A 23,457-nucleotide genomic window follows, 5' to 3' on the forward strand; every position below is an offset into this window, starting at 1 on the left:
CCTTTTATCATTTTGGAGAAATTTCCTCTGGTTTTCAACCCATAATTCGTTCGTTCTTTTTCATGGAGATGGCTGTGTGACCGTAAACAAGTCACTTTTCCCTATTTTAACATGAAAATAATGTAATCTTTTAATGATCGCAAAGATTCCTTACAGATGTGATAATGAATTATGCATCACTTGCTTAAATCACCCCATCCATCTATTTTTCTTTACTATTATTTCCATTATCCTTCTACACATACCATCTTTATTTTTGGTCCAGCAATCAAGTAACATGTTGATCTGCCATTTTGCTTCTCCCTTGTCTCTAAGATAAGAAAAAACTTAAATACCAAGCTGTTGGCAGTGAGAGTTGGTGCATAATCCCCACTCTAGGGCTTTTCCTAAAGACAGCTCTTATAGCTTTCTGCCTGTCTTATTGTGTGCTCTATCTCCATGTTTTAGAATCTCTATTCCCAGATCATTATTCTGTTATCTTTACCCCATAACTTGCTTTGGGAAGTGGTCATATGGTGGTGGTGGTGGTAAGAACTTTACTTACTCACCATGTAGCCATGGACAAGTTACTTACTAGTCCGTCTTTGTGAAATGGAAATAATATTACCTTACAAGATTTTTTTTAGTAAGCATTAAATGAGATATTAAATGGCAAGTACTTACCTCAGGTTTGGCCCCTTTAGGCATACAATAATTAATGGTCGCTGCTGTTTTTATTATAGTTGTTATTGAATATTATCTTCATTTTAACTGTTCAATTCTGAACAAACTTAGGTCATCTTGGTGATGGTTTAGATTGAGGTTGATGGTGCCTATATGTACACCAGGATTTTTCATCCTCTGCACTATTGACATTTTGGACCAGATAATTGTTGTGGGGGACTGTCCTGTGTACTATAGGATTTGCAGCAGCAGCTCTGGCCTCTACTCGCTGGATGTCAGTAGCCCCTCTCCACCCCAGTTGTGACAACCAAAAATATCTCCAGAGATTGCCAAATGTCCCCCTGGGAAGCAAAATCGCCCCTGGTTGAGAACCATGAGAACCACTGTAGAGCTAGGCTGACATTATAGGGATTAAATCTTCTCTTAAGCTCCCTGAGGATAAAACAGGCACAACAGTAGGTTCGCAGGTTTTATATATTTTGTATTTTCAGGAAGAAGAAATGGACTCCAGTGTCTCTTTTTTAATTCAATTTATCATTCTGTTGTTTTGAAAAATGAATAATCCTTTTATAAACAGTCTCTTAAATAATTTATTTCCCTAGTGGACTCTGGTTTTGCCTTTTTGTTTTATCACCTTGCAGCACTAGATACCTGTGCCTTCTACTAAATGGTCCAGTCTGGTCTTTGTTCGTGAACTTGGAAAAGAAGTTTTCAGTCCAGCTTTGGTTATACTGAGCATTAAAAGCCTGGAACTTATCCATATAGTCAATTCTGGCCAAGCCCTGGACAACCTCTTCCTTTCCCCTCCTCTTTGCCTTACTGACCAAGTCTTTAGGTTTCCCTGGCCTGTACTCACCTTCTCTACTTTGCGGGGCCTACTTGCCTGTGGCCCTAACACCTGTTAACCAGTCCCTCTTTCCAGGGATTGGTCATGGACCTTTGATCACTAAGAGAAGAAATATTTCCTTTTCTTGTTTATTTGCTTCTACTCATACTAAAGGATTTCTTCCTTATCGTTTTGACAGCTGGCCTTCTATAGTCTACAGTTCTCATTCTGCTATTTAATAACAAGATTTGGTACCTTCTGTTGGCAAGACACCATACTAGATGCTATTAGAGGGTGAGCATGGTAGCCTGGAGTTATGTACCCCAGAAAAACATGTTCTTAACTTAATTCATTTGGGTGTGAACCCATTGTAAATAGGACCTTTTCTTTAATCCTTCAGCTGTCCTCCAACCAACATTAATTTTCCTGAATAACTCATTTCAACCACGATCATATCCATAAATCAGTGGTGTCCATTGCATTCATTATAATATGTTACCATCAAGTCCAACTATAACCACATATTTCTTTTTGACTTTATTAAATATTCTACATATATCCAATGTCTTTTCCTCTTTCTCATCCCACATTCCATCTCCCACCAACCTACTCTTCATAGTCTAACTCCTTAAGTCTCCTCATTATATTTAGTTCATATCAGTGAGACCATATGATAGTCATCCTTTTCTGTCTGACTTATTTCACTCAGCATAATATCCTCAAGGTTCCTCCATATTGTCATGTGCTTCCCCAATTTATTTCTTCTTACAGCTGAGTATTATTCCATCATATGAGTATACCACATCTAGTTTATTCATTCTTTGGTAGGTGGACATTTAGGTTGTTTCCATCTTTTAGCAACTGTGAATAATGCCTCTGTGAAAATGGATGTGCCGTTACCAATGTCCACATCCTTGCTTTCAGTTCTTGTGAATATACTCTTAGTGGCATTGCTGAATCTTATAGCAGTTCTATCTTTAGTTTCCTGAGGAACTGCCAGATCATCTTCCATAGAAACTGCACTATCTTATACCCTTCATCAACAGTGAAGGAGTGAACCTATTTCTCTACATCCTCTCCAGCACTTGAAGTTTTCTGTTCTTTTAATAGTGGCCATTCTATATTGTGTGAAATAATTTCTTGTAGTTTTGATCTGTGTTTTCCTAATAGCTATGATGTTAAACATCTTTTCATTTGTCTTTTGAGCATTTATATTTCCATTTTGGAAAAATGCCTGTTCAATTATTTTGCCCCTTTTAGGACCTTTTGAGGAAGTTACTTCAGTTAGGGTGGGGCCTAACTGACTCAGGATAGTTTTGATCCTATTTCAGAGGGAGGTCCACAGAGTGAAAAAAGTCAGAGGGAGCAGCCAGAAGCTGAAAGTCAGTGGAACCCAGAAGAGAAAGGAGAGGCCGCCTCATGCATTGCCATGTGACAAAAAAACCAAGAACCAAGGATTGCCAGCAGCCAACCCGAGAGAGCCACAGTCTCCTGGGGAAAGCATCACCTTGATGAGGCCTTGATTTTGGACTTTTCCCAGCTGCAAAAATGTGAGCCAGTAAAATCCCATTGTTTAAGCCATCCCATTGCATGATATTTGCTTGTAGCAGCCAGAAAACTGAAACAGTCAAGAGGATGAATAACACAGCAATTTCTCTTTACAAGGTTGTACCTGTCTGTTCAGAAGAAGTAAGGTTTTGTGTACCCAAATAACTACAAATGGAGTTGAAATAACTAGGACCAAATAAGAGGTACAAATAACAAGGATCAAAGGGAGATACTACTTTAGGATAGTATAACGATAATCTTTAACAGAGCTTTCCAGCAATGAATGGGGGTAATTTGGTATACTGGAAAGAGCCAGATCTTTGGATTTAGAAAGTCCTAGATTTAAGACTTTTTAATCAAATATCAGCTGTGTGATTTGAGGCAAGTTACTTAGCCTTTTTGATCCTCTGGGTTTTTTTGTTTGTTTGTTTTTCATTTGTAAAAGTGGGATAAATGATACCTTCTTGAGTTGCTAGGACTAAATAAGATAGTATTTAAAGTAACTATCTTAATACCTGTGATGGTTTTTCCTGTGTCAGCTTGGCCAGATTATGGTATCCAATAATTTGGTCAAGCAAACACTGGTCTGATTGTTTCTGTGAGGACATTTCATGGATTTAAATAATCAATAAGTTGATTGCATCCATGGCTGACTACATCCATAGTCAACTGAGGAGATTGCCTTCAACAATGAGAGACATCCAATCAGTTGAAGGCTTTAAAAGGAGAAGTGGTGATTTCAGCAGTCAAAAGGAGAATTTCTGTCTTTACTTCATCTACTAGCTTCTCCTGGGGAATTCATCAAGGACCTTCTTTGGAGTTCCCAGCTTGTGGCCTACCCTAAGAAATATGGACTTGCTCATCCCCATAGTCGCGTGAACCAAATTCCTATTAAAAAAAATCTTCATTGGTTCTGTTTCCCTAAGAAACCCTGACTAATACAGTTCCGAATACATAGGAGGCATAGAATAAATATAAGTTCTTGCCATAGTTAGATAAGAGATAAAGGTGTCATGTCACACAGACAGACAACTTAGGCTGTTCTTTCACAGGCAGCCTGACTTGGCTCAATTCACAGCGGTCAGGATCTGGGCCCTGAGCATTTTAGCTTCTGGAAATCGGGAGTTTTCAGAGCACCTAGCATAGATCAAATTCAAAAGACTGATTCAATAAATTTTAAGAGACTTCTTTATGAACCAAAATGTTGATTTGTAATGATTGTTATTTGTTTCTAATGCTTGGAATTATCATCCCTTCTTAATAGGATCAGGAAAGCCCATAGGTTGTGGTTTATAAGAAGCTTAGGACCAGAACAAATGGAGGTAGCTAATCTCCAAAAGTTTTCACTTACTAGAATGAAATATCCCTTCTTCACAAAAAAATGAAAAAGCACTTCTTCATAACAGATGTATTTTTCTAAGTAAATTGAAGTTTGCATTGATCAGATGCAAGGTCTCTCTCCCTTGACAGCCTAGGGTCTAATGAACACACATAGTTATCTGACTTCTCCCTTCTTAGGCTCCATGCTGACCATCCCCCATCTCAACACGATTTTCCTTCAGTCAGCCCTTAACCCTGTTGATTAGGTTTAAGCCGTCTTAGGTTTGATCTAATTTCTGACATGTTGCCTTGAGATTATGCCCAAGTCTTCAAGTTAGCTTATTACCAAAAAATTCAAGAGGCATGTATTTACTGACATATTTTGGATTCTTTCATCAGAAATATATTTGTAGATATTTTAAGGTTGAGATGCTTGTTAGATGTCCAAATGGAGATGTCACATTATGTGTGTACTTTTAAGTTTTAGAGGATTCGAGCTGGCAGGAGTTGGGATGGCGCTGTGTAGTAAAAATGGTTCCCACTCTTAACAATGAACAGTTACTTTTCCAGTGCTTGTATATTAAGAAATGTAATGTTCATCTAGTGGATCTATTAAAAAGCAAGTTTTTGCCTTGATCTGGGAGTTGGTTCAGATGGCTTGTCAGTGCTTCTAATTGTTTTTATGATTCTGAAACCTTATTCTATCTCCATGTTCCATTTTTTGGCTCCAGTATCTAGATTCATCATCTTCTCTCATTCTTTTATCATTGTTACTTATTTTCTTACTGTACATATTTACATATTTTCTTCTCTTTTCCTGACGCAGTTTTCCATAATAGCAATAATACCTTGCTCACAATTCTACAATGTTGTCATCTAAAGAAAAAAGAATCCTGACAAGATCTTATTAAGATGAGCAGTATTTTCTTGTGTCTCTTTGAGAATAAATCTTAATCATTCTTTGAACCCTGCTTTTTATAAGTTTTGCATTTGGGGAATAACTTTTTTCCAAAGTTTTTACTATGTTCCTCATATGTATGGAAAACCTTTTTTTTAATGGCCCAGATTTTCTTTACTCATTATTTAATTATCTCATCTTTGCTACCAATAGTAAAAATTTCCATTTTCTAGCAAAGATTTTCTGGTATTTAATGAAATTTGGGGAAAGGGCATTCACTTTACTGTTCACTCCACTGTCTTGCCAAAACTCTTCAATTATTTTTACTACTGTATGTCAAATAATAAAAACATCCTCTTGTTATTTTAATCCGTATTTTCTGAAATCTACAACTTAACATAGCTCTGACCAGTGTCAGATTCCATGTTCTTAACTGCTCTTTGTGTACTAGAGGCCCAGGAAAAGGATTAAGATACACTTCTCTTATGAGACATGCTGTTAGGCTGCTCTCTGGTCACAGTATGTTATGGGTTGGAAATCTCTAATGAACACCATTCCCTAATTCTAAACAACCTATGAGCACAACTATGAAGTGTTTTCAGTGGGCGGGGTTAATGGAAGATGCAGAAAGAATCCTTCTTCACATTGTACAATTTCCTTCTGCCATCCATTTTTAAAAATCCATGACAACCAAACATGTTCAGCTGCAGCTTCCCAGCCCCTCAGTCAAGAGCCTCCCATCACTCCACCTGTGGAAGGCAGCCTCTGAGGTGGTCCCCCAGCACCCTTGCCTACTGGTATTCACACCCTTAAATAATTCCCTCCCCTTGAAGGTAGACTAATCCTGGTGACTCACTTCTAAAGACTAGAATATGACAGAAGTGATAAGTTGTCATTTTGAGATCAGGTTATAAAAAGACTGTGGCTTCTGTCTCAGGTGCTCTCTTTCTCTCTCTGTCTTGGATCGCTCACTCTGGGGAAACCAGATGCCATATCATTAGGCAGCCCTGTGTAGAGGCACTTGTGGGTGAGCTTAGAAGCAGGTCCTTCCCCATTAGAGCCTTGAGATGCTTGTGGATGTGGCTGACACCCTGTGCACAACCTTGTGAAAAACTCATCTAGAACTACCCAGCTAAGCCACTCCCGGATTCCTGAAACTGTGAGATAATAAATGTCTGTTGTTTTCAGCACTAAAGTTTGGGGTAATCTGTTTCACAGCAATAGATGGCTAATATACCACCCTGAGCTCCTCTGGCCCAGGTCTGCTTCTCCTGAAACTTTCTAATTTTCAGAACCCAGTCTAGTTCCAAGTTGCCTGGCTCTTTCTGTCTAGGTTGCATGACTTTCACTGTCCAGGGGCACAGGGCAACTAGTTAACTTCTCTGGTCTCCAAATTCTTCTTCTATAGAATGTAGAGTTTGATTGGGCCAGGTGATTTCTAAAGAGTCCCTTCTATCCCCAAAGTTCCTTGGTTCTGTATTTCCCCAGGCCCTGTTTCCAGTGTCATCAAAATGAAGGTGAGAGCTAATAGTTAGAATCAGCCAGACTTTATTCACGTTGGTGATCTTGCTTTCCATTTTGACCTGGACCCAGGGGGAAGTAACAAACAGAATAGGCTTATGAGGGCCTTGCCTAGAAAAAGCAGACAACATCTGTCTTGCTGAATCTTCAAAATCTCTCTTCAAAATCCTCACCTCCTAAGGATTTCCCCCTTCTCCCCCATTCTCAATTGTCACTTCACCCTGGATGCATGTACCTCAGCCTGTTAGGGTGACCCCAGTAATATCAAAGGCAGAAACATAACTGGAAGAAGCCTAGAGAGGCCCAGACTGGCGGTAGCAGAGATGGCTGATTTCTCAATCCAGGATTTGTAGAAACTGATGTTTGTATATAGTCTAGGCTCATTGGTTTGAACGCAGTTTGAGTCCGCCATCACCACTCCTGCCAGGACCCAGAAATCCTCAACTGTACACACCAGGGGATCTCCTTTACTGCCCTGCAAGAGAGAGAGAGGAGAGTTGGTTAGGTGGTTTGCAGGACAAAGGAAAGGTGCTAACTAACTCTCCAAGAGTTTATCTAGGATGTTTGGAATTAGGGCCTGTCCAGGTGGCTCTGAGTACACCAGGTTATCTCCAAGGATATGAGGCATGGGGAAGGAGCGCTGGGGAGGGAAAGGGCTCTGAAAGGCACCTTAGGGATGGATTCTTACGATACATGGATCCATCTGCTCCACTGGAACCTTGGAGCAGATCATATTTTCATTGATGATGGACTTGATTCCATAAGGCCGGACTTCATTCTGATAGTAGTCATTGCATGTCTGGAGATCAATGAGGGGCACTCTCAGCTCCTTCATTATATAAGATGGCTTGACACCTGTAGGGTCAAAAGAGGTCAAAAGCTATCTTGAAGAATTAGGAAACAGATTTCAGCTAGGGATACAGATTTTATGCTTCTGATTTCCAGGGATCACCCTGGTTTCAAATATTCTGCCTCCGTGTTAGACAACATTCCGATTTTGGGTTTGTGAAATAGCCTAAAGACTGAGCTCCATGACTCTGAACAAAACTGAAGGCAGTCCCTCTTACTCAAATGGTACAAATTACTAACAGAAAAATCTTGTGATTCTGTGAAGCCCAAAACAATGAATGAAGTAGAATTAGTCTGGCTTTAGGATTTAGTTTTCTTCTCACATAGAAATAAAGAGTAGATCTAATATGCTGAGAAAAACTGAGGCTGTCTACACAGAAACGAACTTAATGTTCATAGTCTGACTTGGGGACTTCTATGACGTGGCCTTACTTTTCTGAACTCACCTGCCTACCACCACCTACCACACACACTCCACTCTGATGTGAAGGGTGAAGTATGTTCCTTCCCAGACTGCACAGAACTATCCTCTCTAAGTTTATCACTCTGGCCTTTTCATCTTTTTTTTTTTTTTAAGATTTATTTTCTATTTATTTCCCACCCCATCTCCCCCCCCCAGTTGTCTGCTCTCTGTGTCCATTTGCTTTGTGTTCTTCTATGTCCACTTGTATTCTTGTCAGTGGCACCAGGAATCTGTCCTTTTTTGTTGCTGCGTCAGCTCTCCATGTGTGCAACGCCACTCCTGGGCAGGCTGCACTTTTTTCGTGTTGGGCGGCTCTCCCTACGGGGCTCACTCCTTGTGCATGGGGCTCCCCTATGCGGGGAACACCCCTGTGTGGCATGGCATTCCTTGCACGCATCAGCACTGCGCATGGGCCAGCTTACCACACGGGTCTGGAGGCCTGGGGTTTGAACCCTGGACCTCCCATGTGGTAGGCAGATACTCTATCTGTTGAACCAAATCCACTTCCCTCCTATCATTTTTAATGTCTTAGCACGATTGCTAAACAGGAGCAAAAGCAGGTATAAATAAACAAAGAGATTACGTCAGAAATATGAAGGAGTCAAAGGGAAGGTACAGGAACAAGGAGAATTTGAGGTGTACAGTACCTACAGATTGCCTGGAGCAATATATCTGGTGCAGGGGATGGGATAGAGAATAGTGGAGAGAGAATGTTATTTAAGGAAATTGAGCTCAGAAAATCTACTTATCCTTACTTGGGTATCTCCTAGAATAACCCCATCCGGTCACCCAGCAGGAGGTTGCATTCTTCAGCTGGTCTGCAGATGAGGGGAGGCAGATGGGCAGGATGACAGGGCTGAAGGAAACTGGGTAGGCCAGTTCTACCACAGCGATGTTGTTGGCTATGTTTCCCTGTAAGCCAGGGTAGGAAATAACCCTGGACACAGGTATTAAAGTCAGTTTGAAGTGTGGACGACTAATGACCTGAAGTGACCCCACCGATACATCATATTTTCTGACGTCTTTAGACCTAAGAAGAGAAGCAGAACAGGTGTCATGTGTTTCTTAGGACTCTGCCTTGGAGTGTCCCCGCAGAGCCCAGAGTTCTGGAGTCTGCATCTTTCATCTAGCTCTTAATAAGCATTTGTTCAACACTTATTGAACATCTCCTGAGGACACGTGGAGACCAAGATAGACTTGACCTTGGCCTCATAGGGCTTATGGTCTTACAGGTTGTGTGTATGTGTTGGAGAGTGAGGAGAGAGACCAACACCAAACAAAGGAACAAAATTTTAAATTATAAATAGTATGAAGAAAATAAATAGGATTTTAAAGTAGAGACTAAGGGAGGGGGAAGACTCTTTAGACTGGGTGATCAGAGAAGGTGTCACTGAAGAGGTGACTTTTCAACTCAGTCCTGCAAGACAGGAGTCAGCTGTGCAAAGAGCTATTAAGGAGAAACCTCTTAAAAGTGAGAATAGCATATCACCAGAGAGTGAGAAAGAGCTTGATAGTTCCTAAGAACTGAAAGAAAAGCTGAAGTAGCATGGGATGAGGTTGAAAAGAGAGCAGATGCCTGATAATTCATGTCATATGTGCCACAGTGATGTTGTTCTAGGTGCCTGGGTAACCACTGGAAGGGTTAAAAGAGCGAGTGACATAATCTCATTCTCTGTGGGGTTTTTTTGTTATTGTTTCTAATTTGTTGGGTGGCAGATGGGCTAGAGGAACCAGTGTAAAAGTAGCAAAAGCTGTTATGCTCTTGCAGTGGTCTGGGACATCCACACTAGGGTCAAAGCATAATTTTATAGTAGAACTGACAAGATTGGTATATGCTTTGGATGTGGAGGGTGAGGGAAGGGGAGGCATCATATTTCTGGCTTGAGCATCTGGTTATGTTCTTGAGTGAGATGGGGAAGACAGAGAGTCTAGGTTTAGAGTAGTGGGGTTAGTGGTGGTGGTAAAATTGAAGTTCTGTTTTGGCAGCATTACCTTTGAGATGCCAATGAGGCATCCAAATGGAAGTGCATAAGGACTAGCATATACAGCTAGAGATAAACATTGGTTGTTATCAGCAAAAATATGACATTTTAAGCTGCAAGAGTGAGTGAGTTCACCTAAAGAGAGTGAAGCAGGCTCAGGACTGAGCATCTGAAGAGTGCTGTGAAGTTATGGACATGCTGTAGAAGGAGGGGTCCTCCCTGGAATAGAGGTTAGATGGGGATGGGGTCACTGTTTTCGGTATTCATTTCAATTGAGGTGATTTTCAAATTGGAAGAAGCCTGAAGTTTGAGAGTAGTTGCATTGAAGTAAGAGCTAGGGCAGGAAATACTGGGACCCACTTCTAAGGCGTGCTGTATTGGGCAGTGGAAGTACTCCTCCCTCACCTCAGCCTAGGAATTCTGTCACCCGCGTCCCTGATGGATGTCCCCCCCAGCAAGCAAGGCACTCACTGGAAGCAGCTTGCCGCCGTCAGCACCCACTGATCTGAGATGAGGGCGCCTGCGCAGACGTGGAGCAAGCCCTGGCGGATGCTGACTTGCCAGGGCCACTGCCCCACGTTGGCCTCCCTGCCGGAGGCGATGCCGGATGTGACCGCGGGCCGCCCACAGACTGGTAAGAGAGGAGACAGGCCTGTGGGACCCGCCCCAGGGCTCGGCCCTTCCGCCCCCTCCCTCCTCTGCTCTGGCATCCCAAACCGGTGTCCTTTCTCTTCCTTGGCACAGATCCTCCTCCCTTGGCCCGCCCAGCAGTCTTACTTGACGTCAAGAGATTGTCTGGTTCCTCCTCATTTGCACCTGGGAAGAGAGAAGGGGGACCGTGGGAGGCAGCCACGACGGGCTCTTGGTGCTGGGGGGAGGGGGGCACACCCCATGCCCGGCACAGCAGCCTTTCCTGGGCCGGGAACCCCCTCTCCTCGTCCCAAGCCGGGGGCTGACCTGAGAGCCCCAGCAGCAGGGAAAGCAGGAAGGCCTGGCCAGCAGGGCCCATGTTTCTGCCCTCAGGATCGGCACTTCTGCTTCCTGGACTGGGCCTCCCAGAGAGGGGAGAGGGCTGGCTGCTCCCAGGTGAATCCTGTGCTTCACTCCTTCCCCCGCTGCAGCCTCCACGGCTGGTCCTGGCGAATGCTGAAGTGACCAGACTTCAGCAGCCTAGAACAGACCAGGGGGAGAAGCGTGTGTCAGAGGCGCCTCCTGCCGTCGGGGGAGACCAGGGTGTCTGAGGCGCCTGTCTGGGGTGGGGGAGACCGGGGCGTCTGAGGCGCCTCCTGCCGTCGGGGGTGTCCGAGGCGCCTGTCTGGGGTCGGGGATGAGGACAGGCTGGGAGGGTGGAGGAAGGAGCAGGCTCGCCCGGCCCCGGGTGGCCCGGATGTGTCCAGGCTCACAGGCTTTCTCCCTCCCACTTGCCCGTTCTGCTGAGTGTCCGGGATCGGCACCAGGCGCTCTCATCTGTTCCAGCCTGGCCGAGGGTGAACCAACCCCAGGCACACCTTGAGCTTGGGTCACAGAGGTCTCCGCAGACCCGATGGAATTTCAGAGAAGTTACGAGACAAGCAGGAGAAAATTTAAAAAGAGGAAATAAGCCATTCCTGACTCGGTTTCTGCTTCTGTCTTTCCCTTTTTGCTTCAATCTCTACTTGTTATTATCTGTTCGTTGCCTTCCTTAGCCAGCAAATATTTTTGGGGATGTTGGTTGTGAACAAGTCGTTGCACTAAGTGGGGAGCAGGCTTTATAGAGAAGCGTGAATCGTGGAGCTGCTGGGAAGGGGTTGACAGTCTAGTTGTTGGAGAAAGGCAGAATAAGGAAATGAGTCAGGAGAGTTTTTATTGATGGTTTATATCCTGTTCATTTAAAAGAACAAACAGGGCAGAAGGCTGTGAAAGCTGATTGACAGATCTTTGTCTGTGTGCCTCAGGCGGCTTAGCCTTCACTCTCAGCCCTCCTCAAATAGTTTGAGAACCTTTGAATTTAGACAAGATGGGTAACAAAAGTGCTGAGTAAATGCTGGTTGCTATTTTTAAGAACATGATGATAATGAAACAGTTATTGAGATTATTTAATATTCCACACCCAGTGCTTGGTACAGGGGAGCACTATGGATAAAATAAAAGACTGAGGTTAGAAGGCCTGTAGGAAAAAAGGGAGATTATATATCCAAAAATCAAGGATGGGATTATTAAAACTATTGCAATTAAGAGTCCATTCATTTAACTTGAAGCTTTCTAGAGGCTGAGGCAAAAAAAAAAAAGGACTACAATGAGCTATTAAAATAGTTCACATTGTCTTATAATAGGAAGCATACTCTTTAGTCAGGAGATACGTTTCCTCCCCATGGCAATAAATTCAAAGAGTTAGTCACAATCTTGTGAAAAGCAAATTGGCTAACCTAATTTTTAAGGGACTGAGAAACATTCCTGGTATTCCTGTTTTTTTTTTTTAATATTGTCTCACAGTAAATACTGATGCCTTCATTTTGGATCCTGATTAAGCCATTTTTTGAAGCGTTCAGAAGTATTTATATTTCTTATAACATGAAACAAGTTGAACGTAGAGATGATACCTTTAAAATACCATTCTTCCCAGCTGTGCTCTGGTGAGTGAGGTTCATATTCTTTAGACTCCATTTGGACTGTTCAAATTTTATGTAAACTAAGGTCATGAAACAAGTTGAACGTAGAGATGATATCTTTTTCCTCTTTAAAATACCATTCTTTCCAGCTGTGCTCTGGTGAGTGAGGTTCATATTCTTTAGACTCCATTTGGACTGTTCAAATTTTATGTAAACTAAGGTACCTGGCCTGTATTTCTGCCTTTCTGGGAACCTGTCTCAGCTTTGCCTGGTTGTGGGCTGCAGGAAAGCCTGCAGGAAGGTTAGAGCAAATAAAAGTAAAGCATTATTTACGTCCTCAAGATATTTAGTCTTACCCTTCCATACATAGAAGGGAATGGATGAGGACCTAGAAGGGAAAGCAGAGATCATTTTGGCCATAATGCTCATAAGTTAGTGTGTATAGGTTACTAGTGGGTACAATTTACAATATAATAGACAATTATAAACCCTGGAGGGGAGAGTGTGGTTAAACCCTTTGTTATAATCCAAGTTGTCATTTTGGTTTACAAAGGAAATAAACCTTATATGAATAAACTATCATGTGGAAATGTTAGATTGAGTTTAAGTAGTTTAACATATGTGATGTGCTATAAAAGCTTGACAGTTTTACATATGGCTAACATTTTCATCCTCACAGTGACCCCTTGAGGGCAGCATGTTTTCATTCTGATTTTTTAGATGAAGAAACAGAGGCCCTTGGGGGTTAAGTAACTATACTAATTGTGTGATACCGTGCAGAGCAAAGTTGGGGGTTGCTTCTATCTAATCTAGTAATCAGATTCAAACCCAGATCTCCTCATTCATTGTTCGGTAATCTTTCTCTCTATTCCACAACAGCTTCCCAAGTCCAGGAGACACCATTCATTTACTCAGCAACTATTGAATAGTACCCATGCCAGGTACTGTTCAAGATGCAGGAAATAGGGGTGTAAACAACAGAGAAAAAGCCCTGCCTTCCTGGAGTTTGTAGTATAGCTGCAGGTCCAGTCACTACTCGTGCTTAGCTGAGGATGGGGATGCTTGGGGTGAGGCATTACTTTTAAATAGGGTGGTCAGGAAAGGCATCACTGAGGTGATTTCTGAGCAAAGACCCTAAAGAGAGAGAACATGAGCCAGGTGGGTAATTGAGGGAAGGCGGGTCTTTTTTAGTTTGCTAAATGCTGCCAAGGCAATATACCAGACCTGCATTCAGTCCCCAGGGCCTCCTAAAGAAGACAAACAGGCACAGTGAGCAGGGAGCAGATGTGACTCTGACTCGAGCGGTTGGGCACCCGCCTTCCACATGGAAGGTCCCAGGTTTGGTTCGCAGTGCCTCCTAAAGAAGATGAGCAGACAGACAAGCAGGTAGCATTCGGGGCAGGGGGATTAAAAAAAAAAAAGCTTAGAGTACTGAGGCTATGAAGATTTCCAAATCAAGGCATCATCAGATGTTTTCTCCCCGAGCTGCATCTGTGGGCAATCAGGTTCATGGTGGATGCTGTTCTCTCCCCTGTCTTTGTTGCTTTCAGCTTCTGACTGAAGTGGCTTCCTCTCAGCTTCTGTGTTCTGATGATTCCAGCTTCTGGTTTCTGGGTTCCTCTCTGTCCCTGCCGCTTTTTTCTGTACCTGTGGCTTTTTATTCCTCCATTTTTGAAGGACTCTGGTAAGAGGATTAAGCTCACCCTGGGTCATATAATCTAATCAAAGGCCATTAACTGAAGTAATTTAACAAAAGTCCCCATTGCAATAAGTTTACTGGCACAGAGCTGGACTAGCCCTAAAGACATGATTTTCTGGGCTCTACAAAAGCTTCAAACTGCCACAGGGTCTGAGCACAGAGAACAGTAAGTATAAAGGCCAAGGAGGAGGAGTGTGTGTGTGGGGGAGCATTTCAGAAACATTGTGGCTAGAACAGAGTGTGTGCAAAGGGCTCTAGAGGTAGGATATGAAGTCAGGTAGGGAAAGGTACCAGATCCTGTAGGCCCTTGTAGGCTGTGTGAGGACTTTGGCTTTTATTCTTAATAAAATGGGAGGATTTTGATATGACTTAAAGTTTCAAATAGATCACACTGGCTCCTGGGTTGGGAATGATCAAGAATTAAAGGAGGGAAGGCAGGCAGGAAACTATTGCAATAATTTGGGCAGGAGGTGATGGTGACTTTGAACCAGAGATGTGGAGGCAGAAGTAGGGAGAAGTTGTCAGATTCTGGTTACATTTTGAAGGTAGAACCAATAGGATTTGCTGATGGATTGGATGTGAGGTATGAAAGAAAAAGAAGTCTCAAGGATGATGCCAAGATTTTTTGACCTGTGCAAATGGAAGAATGGAATTACCATTTAGGTGTGAGGGAACACTGAGGCAGAGCAGGTTTAGTGGTGGTGATTGGGATCAGAAATATATTTGTAGGCATGTTAAGTTTGAGATGCTTGTTAGCTGTCCAACAGGAGGTGTCTTTATCAGTTGAATATGTGAATCTGGAATTGAGAAGTTTGATTCAAGCTGAGGGGCGAGGTTAGGGTGCCATCAGCATGTGATAATATTTAAATCCATGAGATGAAATGAGGTCACCTAGGGAGTGAGTATAACGAGAGCCCACTGTGAAATCTAGGGACCCATCAATATTTAGAAGAGCTAAAAGGAAACCAGTAAGAGTCTGAAAAGCAACTGCAGTGAGGCAGGCAAAGAACTGAGAGTGGTGTCCTAGAAGACAAGTAGAGAATGTGTTTGAAAGAGGATGGAGTGTTGGACTGTTAAATGCTACAGACCACTGAGAACTGACCAGAGGAATCAGCATTGTGGAAAGGGTTCAAGAGAATATAAGAGGGGAGGAATTGGAGTTAGCAAATACAGACAATTCTTTTAAGTAGTTTTGCTGTGAAGGGAAGCAGTGAGGCAGCTGGCAGAAGACATAGGAAGGGCAATTTTGTTGTTCTGTTTTAAGATGGGAGAAGTTATCGCATGTTTGTGTGCTCATGGAATTTCACAAACGAGGGGGAAATTGATCATGCAGGAGAGAAAGTGGGAGAAGAGCTGAAGCAGTGTCCTTTAGCAGGCTGGAGACTGAATCTGCCTCACCACCTCGGCTGTAAGGATGCTTGGGTTGGAGTACAGATAGGGCTTTTATATGACGGGCGGTGGAGGCAAGTATGTGGGCCCAGATGCCCGTGGGTAGGAAGTTCCCTGCTGAATGTTTCTGCTTCCTCAGTGGAAGAGAAAACAAATCATCCATTGAGAGTGAGTTTGGGAGTGGAGGTGTTGGAGGTTTAAGGTTTAAGGAGGAGGAATGAAACAGTCATCTAGAGTTCGGGAGATGAATGGACTCAAGAAATAGAGGGTAACTGCTGGGCAGAACAGATATAAGTCAAACTTGAATTTAAAGTCGACCGGCATAGTTGTAATGTTCAGCCCCATGGATGGAGGCATGGAAAAGGCACAGGGTTGGCTGCAATTAGGGTTGGGATTTCCCGGGGTGAGTGTAATGAAGGGGGCGAGGGCAAGAGAGTGATGACAATGATTGACCAGGAACTTAAGCTGAAAGTGAGGGGAGAAAGAAATGAGTAGACAGAGAAAGCAACTAAAGGTAAAATCAGTGGATTGTTAAGTCCTAATGAGTTTGAAACATTGGAGTTGGTATACTTGCCTATAAGGAGTAAGAAAAATAATAAATAGGTAGGGAAGGTGGGATGCTTAAAACTGAGATCACAGAAGGGTTGCTGTTATTGGTGATAACAAACAAGGCTAGGGAAGACCATGGGAGTCCGAGATTGGGTGGAAATATCATTTAGCCCTGAAAGCAGATCAAAACAGAGAAGTATATTAAGTAAAAAGAAAGTTTCCTCCCTCTTCACTTATTGTTCTTATGGATTATTTTGTGTGCATCATTCCAGATTTCTCACTCCACCCCCCACCTATATATAAATATATATATACAGATATATTTATTCACAGGAAAAATGAAAATATCTATATGTCATTCTATATGCAACTTCATTTTTTCCACCCAGAGTCCTTCTGTGTTAGTACATAATAACCTGACTGCTTTTTTTAAAAAAACAAACAAACCAGCTGCATAATATTCTACATTAAAGAAGTCACATAACTTTAAAAGTGTGCCCGTGTTGATGGACATTTGAGTTTTCTTTATTTTTTGCTGTTATATAATGCAATATATTTGTGTACTTGCTTCGACATGATGTGTTCAAATAAGAGAAGGCAGACCTTATTTCTTTTCTTTTGTTCCTGAAAATACTGTTTCAAATCTTTATTTATTTGCAAGTTTGCAAAGATTTCAAGTTTTTTTGTGAGCTCTTTTAAGGAAATGGTTTCAGATCTTATGTGAGTTTAATTCTGGCGACTAAATTGGAAAGAGATTTTATATCAGTAATCAGGTTTTCTGATCTTTAAACTTTGGCCTTTTTGGGATTAATACATATTTGATACAATAGTACATTTTGGTAGTGCTTTTTCTTATGTTTATTTTATGTAGAATCTTATATTTATGCTCTTCCCCAGTTAAAAGTCCATCTCTTATAATGATTTGATGACATACTTTTTTTTTTTCAGAGAAACGTTTGAAAACAAATCTTAGGTATGAAACTATAAGAAGATATTTTAAAATACGGTGACTTTTATAGGCTATAATGAATATATACTTAGGGATGTGTGTGTACAGACTGTGTATATAGGATATCTTTATTTTGAACTTGTACTTGTCAGCACAGTAATTACACACCCTTGAGTACTTTATAGTTGGGCATTCATGTAACTACACATCTGTTTAAAACTCAAAACAGTCTTGCAATATGCACTTAAGTGTTTTTGATGCTCACTTTATATCTTTGAGAAGAAGATGATGGAACAGTACCAGATGGCCAACAAGGATATTGAGTTGACAAGGGAGCAACATAATTTAGTTGCGTTAGTTCCCAAATGAAAAAAAATTAAATCAGTATAAACTCACTTAAAAATCTTGGGTATTAGGAAGCGGACTTGGCCCAATGGATAGGGCGTCCGCCTACCACATGGGAGGTCTAAGGTTCAAACCCCAGGCCTCCTTGACGTGTGTGGAGCTGGCCCATGCACAGCGCTGATGCGCACAAGGAGTGCCATGCCACGCAGGGGTGTCCCCCACGTCTGGGAGCCCCATGCACAAGGAGTGTGCCCCGTGAGAGCTGCCCAGCACGAAAAAAGTGCAGCCTGCCCAGGAATGGTGCCGCACACATGGAGAGCTGACGCAGCAAGATGACCCAAAAAAAGAAAACAGATTCTGGGTGCCACTGATAAGGATAGACGCGGTCATAGAAGAACACAGCGAATGGACACAGAGTGCAGACAACTGGGGGGGGGGGATGAATAAATAAATAAATCTTTAAAAAAAAATCTTGGGTGTATGTTTCCACTGAAGTGTTTTATTTGCGTGTTGTTGCATTTTGTTTTGTTTTTGCAGGGGTCTGTCAGGCATGGAAAAGGGAGAGAGAGAAAAGGGGAGGAAAAAGATGGACACCCACCAAGTGGTTGGCAGACCTGAGATTGGAACCCAGGTCTGGAGATCCACAGTCAGCACTCTTTCCACTTTTCCACAAGTCTGTTTTCTGTTGACCTTTATAATTGGAAGAAATTTTTGATGCCAAAAGCAATTTTTCCTAATCTTAGATCTGAAATGCTTCTGACTATATTATACATGTTTGAACATGTAAAAATATTTTCTTTTTAAATTAAGTTTAATCCTTATCCTTAATGTTCCCTGTTGTGTGGAAGAACTTTGAAGCAAGGATCAGAAGTCAGGTGATGCTAGTGCTTCCTAATTAGAGGAATCTCTATTCAGTGCTAAATAAAAAAAATATTGGCTGGTCTTCTAGTCAGCTGTGTTTAATTCTAAGCATTAATTTGCTGAATATTATGGGTAAAACACTTTGTTTAATTCATTAACAGCTAGACTTTTCCACACTCTCATTAGAGAAAATAGAAAGAAGAACGTAAGAAAGAAGAAAAAATAAACCATTTTAAACTATCTTATGGTTAGGAAAGATGGTTAACATGAAGTTAAACAAACAAAAAAGGCAATTTCTGATATGTCTGAAGGCAGAGTGGTGTTTGTTGGGATCTTATTTTAATTCCTATTGCTTGCTGCCAATGGGGCTGATAAGAATACATGTTTATGGAAGTCTCAGTGCTGAACAAAGGGAAATGAGAACAAGCATACTATTTGATTTTTTTTCTAGAAGTACCTAGTAGCTTTAATGAGCTGTAAGAAAATTACACTGCTTATGCACAGCACCTCATTAATTTTTTTAAAAGTAAATAATCTTTGTTGTTTTTATATAATGTAGTCACACTATATGCAGTATATCTTAGATTTCACTCTACTATCTCATCTTTTCTATATAAAACAAGTGTATCTATTAATATGCATTAAGGATATAGAGCCTTTCTGCTAAAACACAGTGGAGGGACTGGCTGTGGCAATGAAATTGACTGCTAACGGGCACAAGGGATCATTTTAAGTAATGGGAATGTTCCAAAGCTGGATTGTGGTGATGGTTGAACAATGCTCTAAAGTTACTAAAAATCACCAAACTCTACCTTTCAAACAGGTTATACCTCAATAAAGCTGTTAAATTTTTTTTTAAATGAAATAGAAATGTAACCATAGCTGACCCCAGAAGACATAGTGAATCTAAAAGAACAGTTGTTACTGATGAAGTAGAGAAAATTGTCAAGGAGCTACCCTGCCCCTTCTCTCCCATGTTTTCAAGGAAATTCTACTAAACCTTTAAGAAATAGATCATTGCAGTGCTATTTTAAACAGTTTTAGAGCATAGAACAATTGAAAGAAAGTTATCAAATTACTGTTTATGAGGTGAAAATAACCTCATAAACCAGGAAAAGGAATTTCCTGTTGAAACCTGGGAAAGGAATTTCCCTTAAAAGAAAACCAGAAATCAATGTTGCTTGTGAATATTGAAACGAAAGTCTTTGAAAGAAAGAAATTTAGAACAGAATCCAGTATCACGTTGTAAAGTGCTAGTTTGGAATCCTAGCACCATCATGTCCTAGCTCTGTGACCTTGGACTAGTTACTGAACTTCTTTCCATCAGTAAAATGGGACCAGTAAGTGAGAGAACTTTCTTCAAAAGGTTCCTGTGAAGAAGTGTTTGACATTAAATGAATGTTAAATATGGTAACTGCATAATTTATACAAAATAATGAATACATCAAGTTTTGTTTCGTCATTTCTCTTATTGTTGGCCATCTAGATTTACTCTTACAAAGAACAGCATGATAAATATCTTTATGGAAAATTTCCTTCACTCTTCTGTTTCCTGAAGATAGATTTTTAGAATTTTTGAATTTTTAGAGCAGGTCATAAACTGCTCTTCAGAAAGGCCCAAATTGCTCTTCAGGAAATACAAGTTCCTACTAAAGGTATATAAGGATGTCGTTTTTCTCTACTACCTGTACCATCATTGAGCACAATCATTAAAAAGAAGATCTTGTTAATTTGATAAGCCAAAAATATAATTTAATCATTTTGTATACCTCACATATTGAGAGCATAGATCACAACCTTAACTCAAAATTTTTTCCCCAAATGCCTGAACCTCAGAGAAATAGAAATGTCATTAGTAGCCTTCTAGATGAATAACTTAGAATGGATTTTCGTTTTCATATTCAATTTTTACAAGATGTTAGGGTATTTGCCTTCATAATTTTATTTCAGCTGTAATCTGAGGTAGAAAATTTCCTTTAAAAAAAATCCCTTAAAAAAATTGTCTACCAAAACAAATGCCACCAAGGGTTAATATCTTATATTTTAAGCTTTACATTTTTTTTGTCCCCAAGAGGGCTGTGAAGTCATGTATCTTTCCAATCTTTCTCCTTATTGTTCCTTTCTCCAGTTAACTGAGATGAAATCTTTAAAGTGTTTGGGAAATGAGGATGGGGTCAAGTTCCAGTGAAAGACTTATAACCCTGTGTTATGAATTGAATTGTGTCCCTACAAGACATGCTCAATTCCTAAACCCCAGTCCCATGAGTATGATCCTATTTGGAAATAGGATCTTTGAAGATTCTATTAGTTAAGAAGAGGACAAATTGATTAGGGTAGGCTTTAATCCAATATGATTGGTGTGCTTGTAAATAGAGAAAATTGTACCCAGACAGAAAGAGAGAGAACATAGCCATGAAAGAGAGGCAGAAATTGAGTTATGACACAAACCATGGATTGTCAGCAAGCCACTTCCAGAATGCTGCAGACTTCAGGGGAAGTCTTAACACCTTAATTTCAGACTTCTAGCCTCTAGAACTCTGAGATCATAAATTCCTGTTGTTTTAGCCACTTAGTCTGTTGTACTCGTTATGGCAGCCCCAGTAAACTAAGACATCCTACACTGGACCAGAGCAAATCCATCTAATTGAATGTGAAATTAGATGATTTTTCAGCTAGAAAAAATGAGGAACTTCTATAATCTTTTATAGGAAACAGGTATACTTCTCATAGGAATATCTAGAAGAGCCCTGGGCAATTTCTCCTGAAAATACTTGACATTGTCCCTTTTCCTGAATTAGAGCATTCATTTTTGAATCTTGCCAATTTGCTATTAGTTTGTTTTTTAGGGAAAAAACTAATAGGGAAACAAGTTTGGGTGCACTCTTTAATCAATATTTGAACAGATTAGTATTAATATATTAGTGATGTTAAAGACTTTATGGCAGAAAAATCAACAGTGATAAAGCTCTTTAGCAATTTAATTCTTGTTTTTATTTGAATTCTACACAACAGAGATTGCTCATGTTTAGCTGTAAGGCTGTGTTTTAGAGACAGCCACACTCATTGACCCTTGTTTAACATTTCAATTCAATATTGGAAACACCTTTTCTATACAGATTATTTTAAATGGGCTGCTACAGCTGAGACACTACCATGGTTCTGAAGTACATTCACATCATTCTTTAAAAAACTTTTTATTGTAGTAGCATATATACAACTCAAAATTTCCCATTTAAATCTCTTTCAAGTGTACAGTTACACGGTATTAATTACATTCAGTGTTGTACTACCGTCACCAACATTCATTATCCCAATTTTTATCACCTCAAATAGAAACTCTGAACTCAATGAGCAATGCCATCCCCTTCCCCTCTGGTCCCTGGTAACCTGTAATTGACTGTCTTTATGAATGTGCATATTCTAGGTTTCTATATAAGTGAAATCACAAAGGATCTGTCTTTTAATGTCTGACATTTCACTCAAGGTGATGTCTTAAAGGTTCATCCATATTACAGCATTTATCAGAATTTCACTCCTTTTTACAGCTGAATAATATTCCATTGCGTGGATATACCACATTTTGTTTATATATTCTTCTGTCGGTGGACAGTTGGGTTGCTTCTACCTTTTGGCTATTGTTAATAATGCTGCCGTGAACATTAGTGTACAAATACCTGTTTGAGTCTGCGTGGCATCTTGGGTTCTTTCAGAATATACATTTCACTTGACATATGTGCTTTGTAGTCTCTGACTATGATATGGTATAGTCAAGCCTTCTAAAAATAAACTTTGGATTTTATTCTAAGGGTTTTTTTCCCCCCATTATACCAGTTTATTTTATATTCATTTAAAATATCCAACAAAGGGCAATGAAGTTTACAGTTGGACAGGTGTACATAACTCGAGACAGTTGCAGCCCATCATGCCCACAGAATAACAAAAAGAAGGAGTATTTCAGTGTAGTCTCTTCTAATTTACTTTAAAAGAGGGGGAAAAAAAAGCAAACACATCCTGTTTCCCCGGTCCTCCAGGTCACAAACACAGCCACGTAGCCGCTTTAGGTCGTGCTTGGGCAGTGACTTGCATAACCACTATACTGTCTCCACATATTTGTCCAAGTCAATGATGCCAGTTTAGAGCTACAAGCCACCCGCGGCTGTGGCAGTGGTGGGTGTGATAGCAGAGGCAGCGGCAGAAGCCGAAGCCAGTTCTCAGATTTAATAATCATTAATGTTTTTTCTTATTTAAAGAACAATTCTGGGGAAATGGATGTGGCTCAACCATTTGGGTTCTCGTCCACCATATAAGAGGTCCAGGGTTCAATGCCCAGGGTCTCCTGGTGAGAGCAAGCTGGCCCACACAGAATGCCAGCCTATGCGGGAATGCTGCCCTGCACAGGATTGCCTCCCTGTGTGGGAATGCCACCCAGCACGGGAAAGCTGCCCCACGCAGGAGTGCTGGCCAAAGCTGGCACAGCAAGATGACAGGAGAAGAGACACAGAGGAAAGAAAATAAAAAGACGTAACAAAGCAGGGAGCTGAGGTGGTGCAAGAGAGTAATCGCCTCTCTCCCACTCAGGAAGGTCCCTCGATCAGTTCCCGGAGCCGTCTAATGAGAATACAAGCAGACACAGAAGAACACACAGCAAATGGACACAGAGAGCAGAAAACGAGGGAACAGGGTGGGGGGGGTGGGGGTGGCGGGCGGATAAATTTTTAAAAATCTTCATTAAAAAAATTATGAAGGAAAAAAAAGTCATTACTGTGATCCTCACTGTAAAAGGAAACATTCTGGACTCGTGTTAGCATCTTCCTTTGGGTGTCTTTGAACTAAAGAAAACCCTTTTTTTTTTTTTTTAAAGATTTATTTTTATTTATTTAATTCCCCTCCCCTCCCCCGGTTGTCTGTTTTCTGAGTCTTTTTGCTGCGTCTCTTGTTTCTTTGTCCGCTTCTGTTGTCGTCAGCGGCACGGGAAGTGTGGGCGGCGCCATTCCTGGGCAGGCTGCT

General features: G+C 41.1%; 2 protein-coding genes across 7 annotated transcripts in view; one reads left to right on the forward strand and one right to left on the reverse strand.

The window, feature by feature from the left end:
• The window catches only part of SH3D19 (SH3 domain containing 19), a 313,873-nt gene that overhangs the window by 174,470 nt on the left and 115,946 nt on the right, over positions 1 to 23,457 (forward strand). Inside the window, exon 2 of one of the 6 annotated variants that reach the window (XM_071214441.1) lies at positions 2,821 to 3,039. The exons of 4 other annotated variants lie outside the window; for them this stretch is intronic. The gene's annotated coding sequence lies outside the window, so the exon portion shown is untranslated. Of the gene's footprint in view, positions 1 to 2,820; positions 3,040 to 14,403; positions 14,524 to 23,457 lie in introns of those variants that run through there. One more of the 6 variants, XM_071214442.1, reaches the window with a different exon arrangement.
• On the reverse strand, positions 6,787 to 11,469 carry PRSS48 (serine protease 48). Its single transcript, XM_058282321.2, has 6 exons — positions 11,028 to 11,469; positions 10,848 to 10,886; positions 10,542 to 10,701; positions 8,844 to 9,118; positions 7,465 to 7,631; positions 6,787 to 7,251 (listed from the first exon to the last, which is right to left on the reverse strand). The coding sequence occupies exons 1-6, from the start codon at positions 11,077 to 11,079 to the stop codon at positions 7,021 to 7,023; spliced, it is 924 nt and encodes a 307-aa protein (XP_058138304.1). The 5' UTR covers positions 11,080 to 11,469; the 3' UTR covers positions 6,787 to 7,020.

The sequence above is a fragment of the Dasypus novemcinctus genome, chromosome 1, assembly GCF_030445035.2.
Source record: "Dasypus novemcinctus isolate mDasNov1 chromosome 1, mDasNov1.1.hap2, whole genome shotgun sequence".
NCBI classification, from domain to species: domain Eukaryota; kingdom Metazoa; phylum Chordata; class Mammalia; order Cingulata; family Dasypodidae; genus Dasypus; species Dasypus novemcinctus.

Bases quoted from the DNA above. Each gene is read 5' to 3' on its own strand.
- PRSS48 (XM_058282321.2), bottom strand. From the start codon at position 11,079: ATGGGCCCTGCTGGCCAGGCCTTCCTGCTTTCCCTGCTGCTGGGGCTC. The intron at 9,119-10,541 runs GTGAGTGCCTTG...TTCTCTTCTTAG, and splicing joins ACGGCGGCAAGCTGCTTCCA to GTCTAAAGACGTCAGAAAAT. The intron at 7,252-7,464 runs GTAAGAATCCAT...TCTCTCTTGCAG, and splicing joins AGCAGATGGATCCATGTATC to GGCAGTAAAGGAGATCCCCT.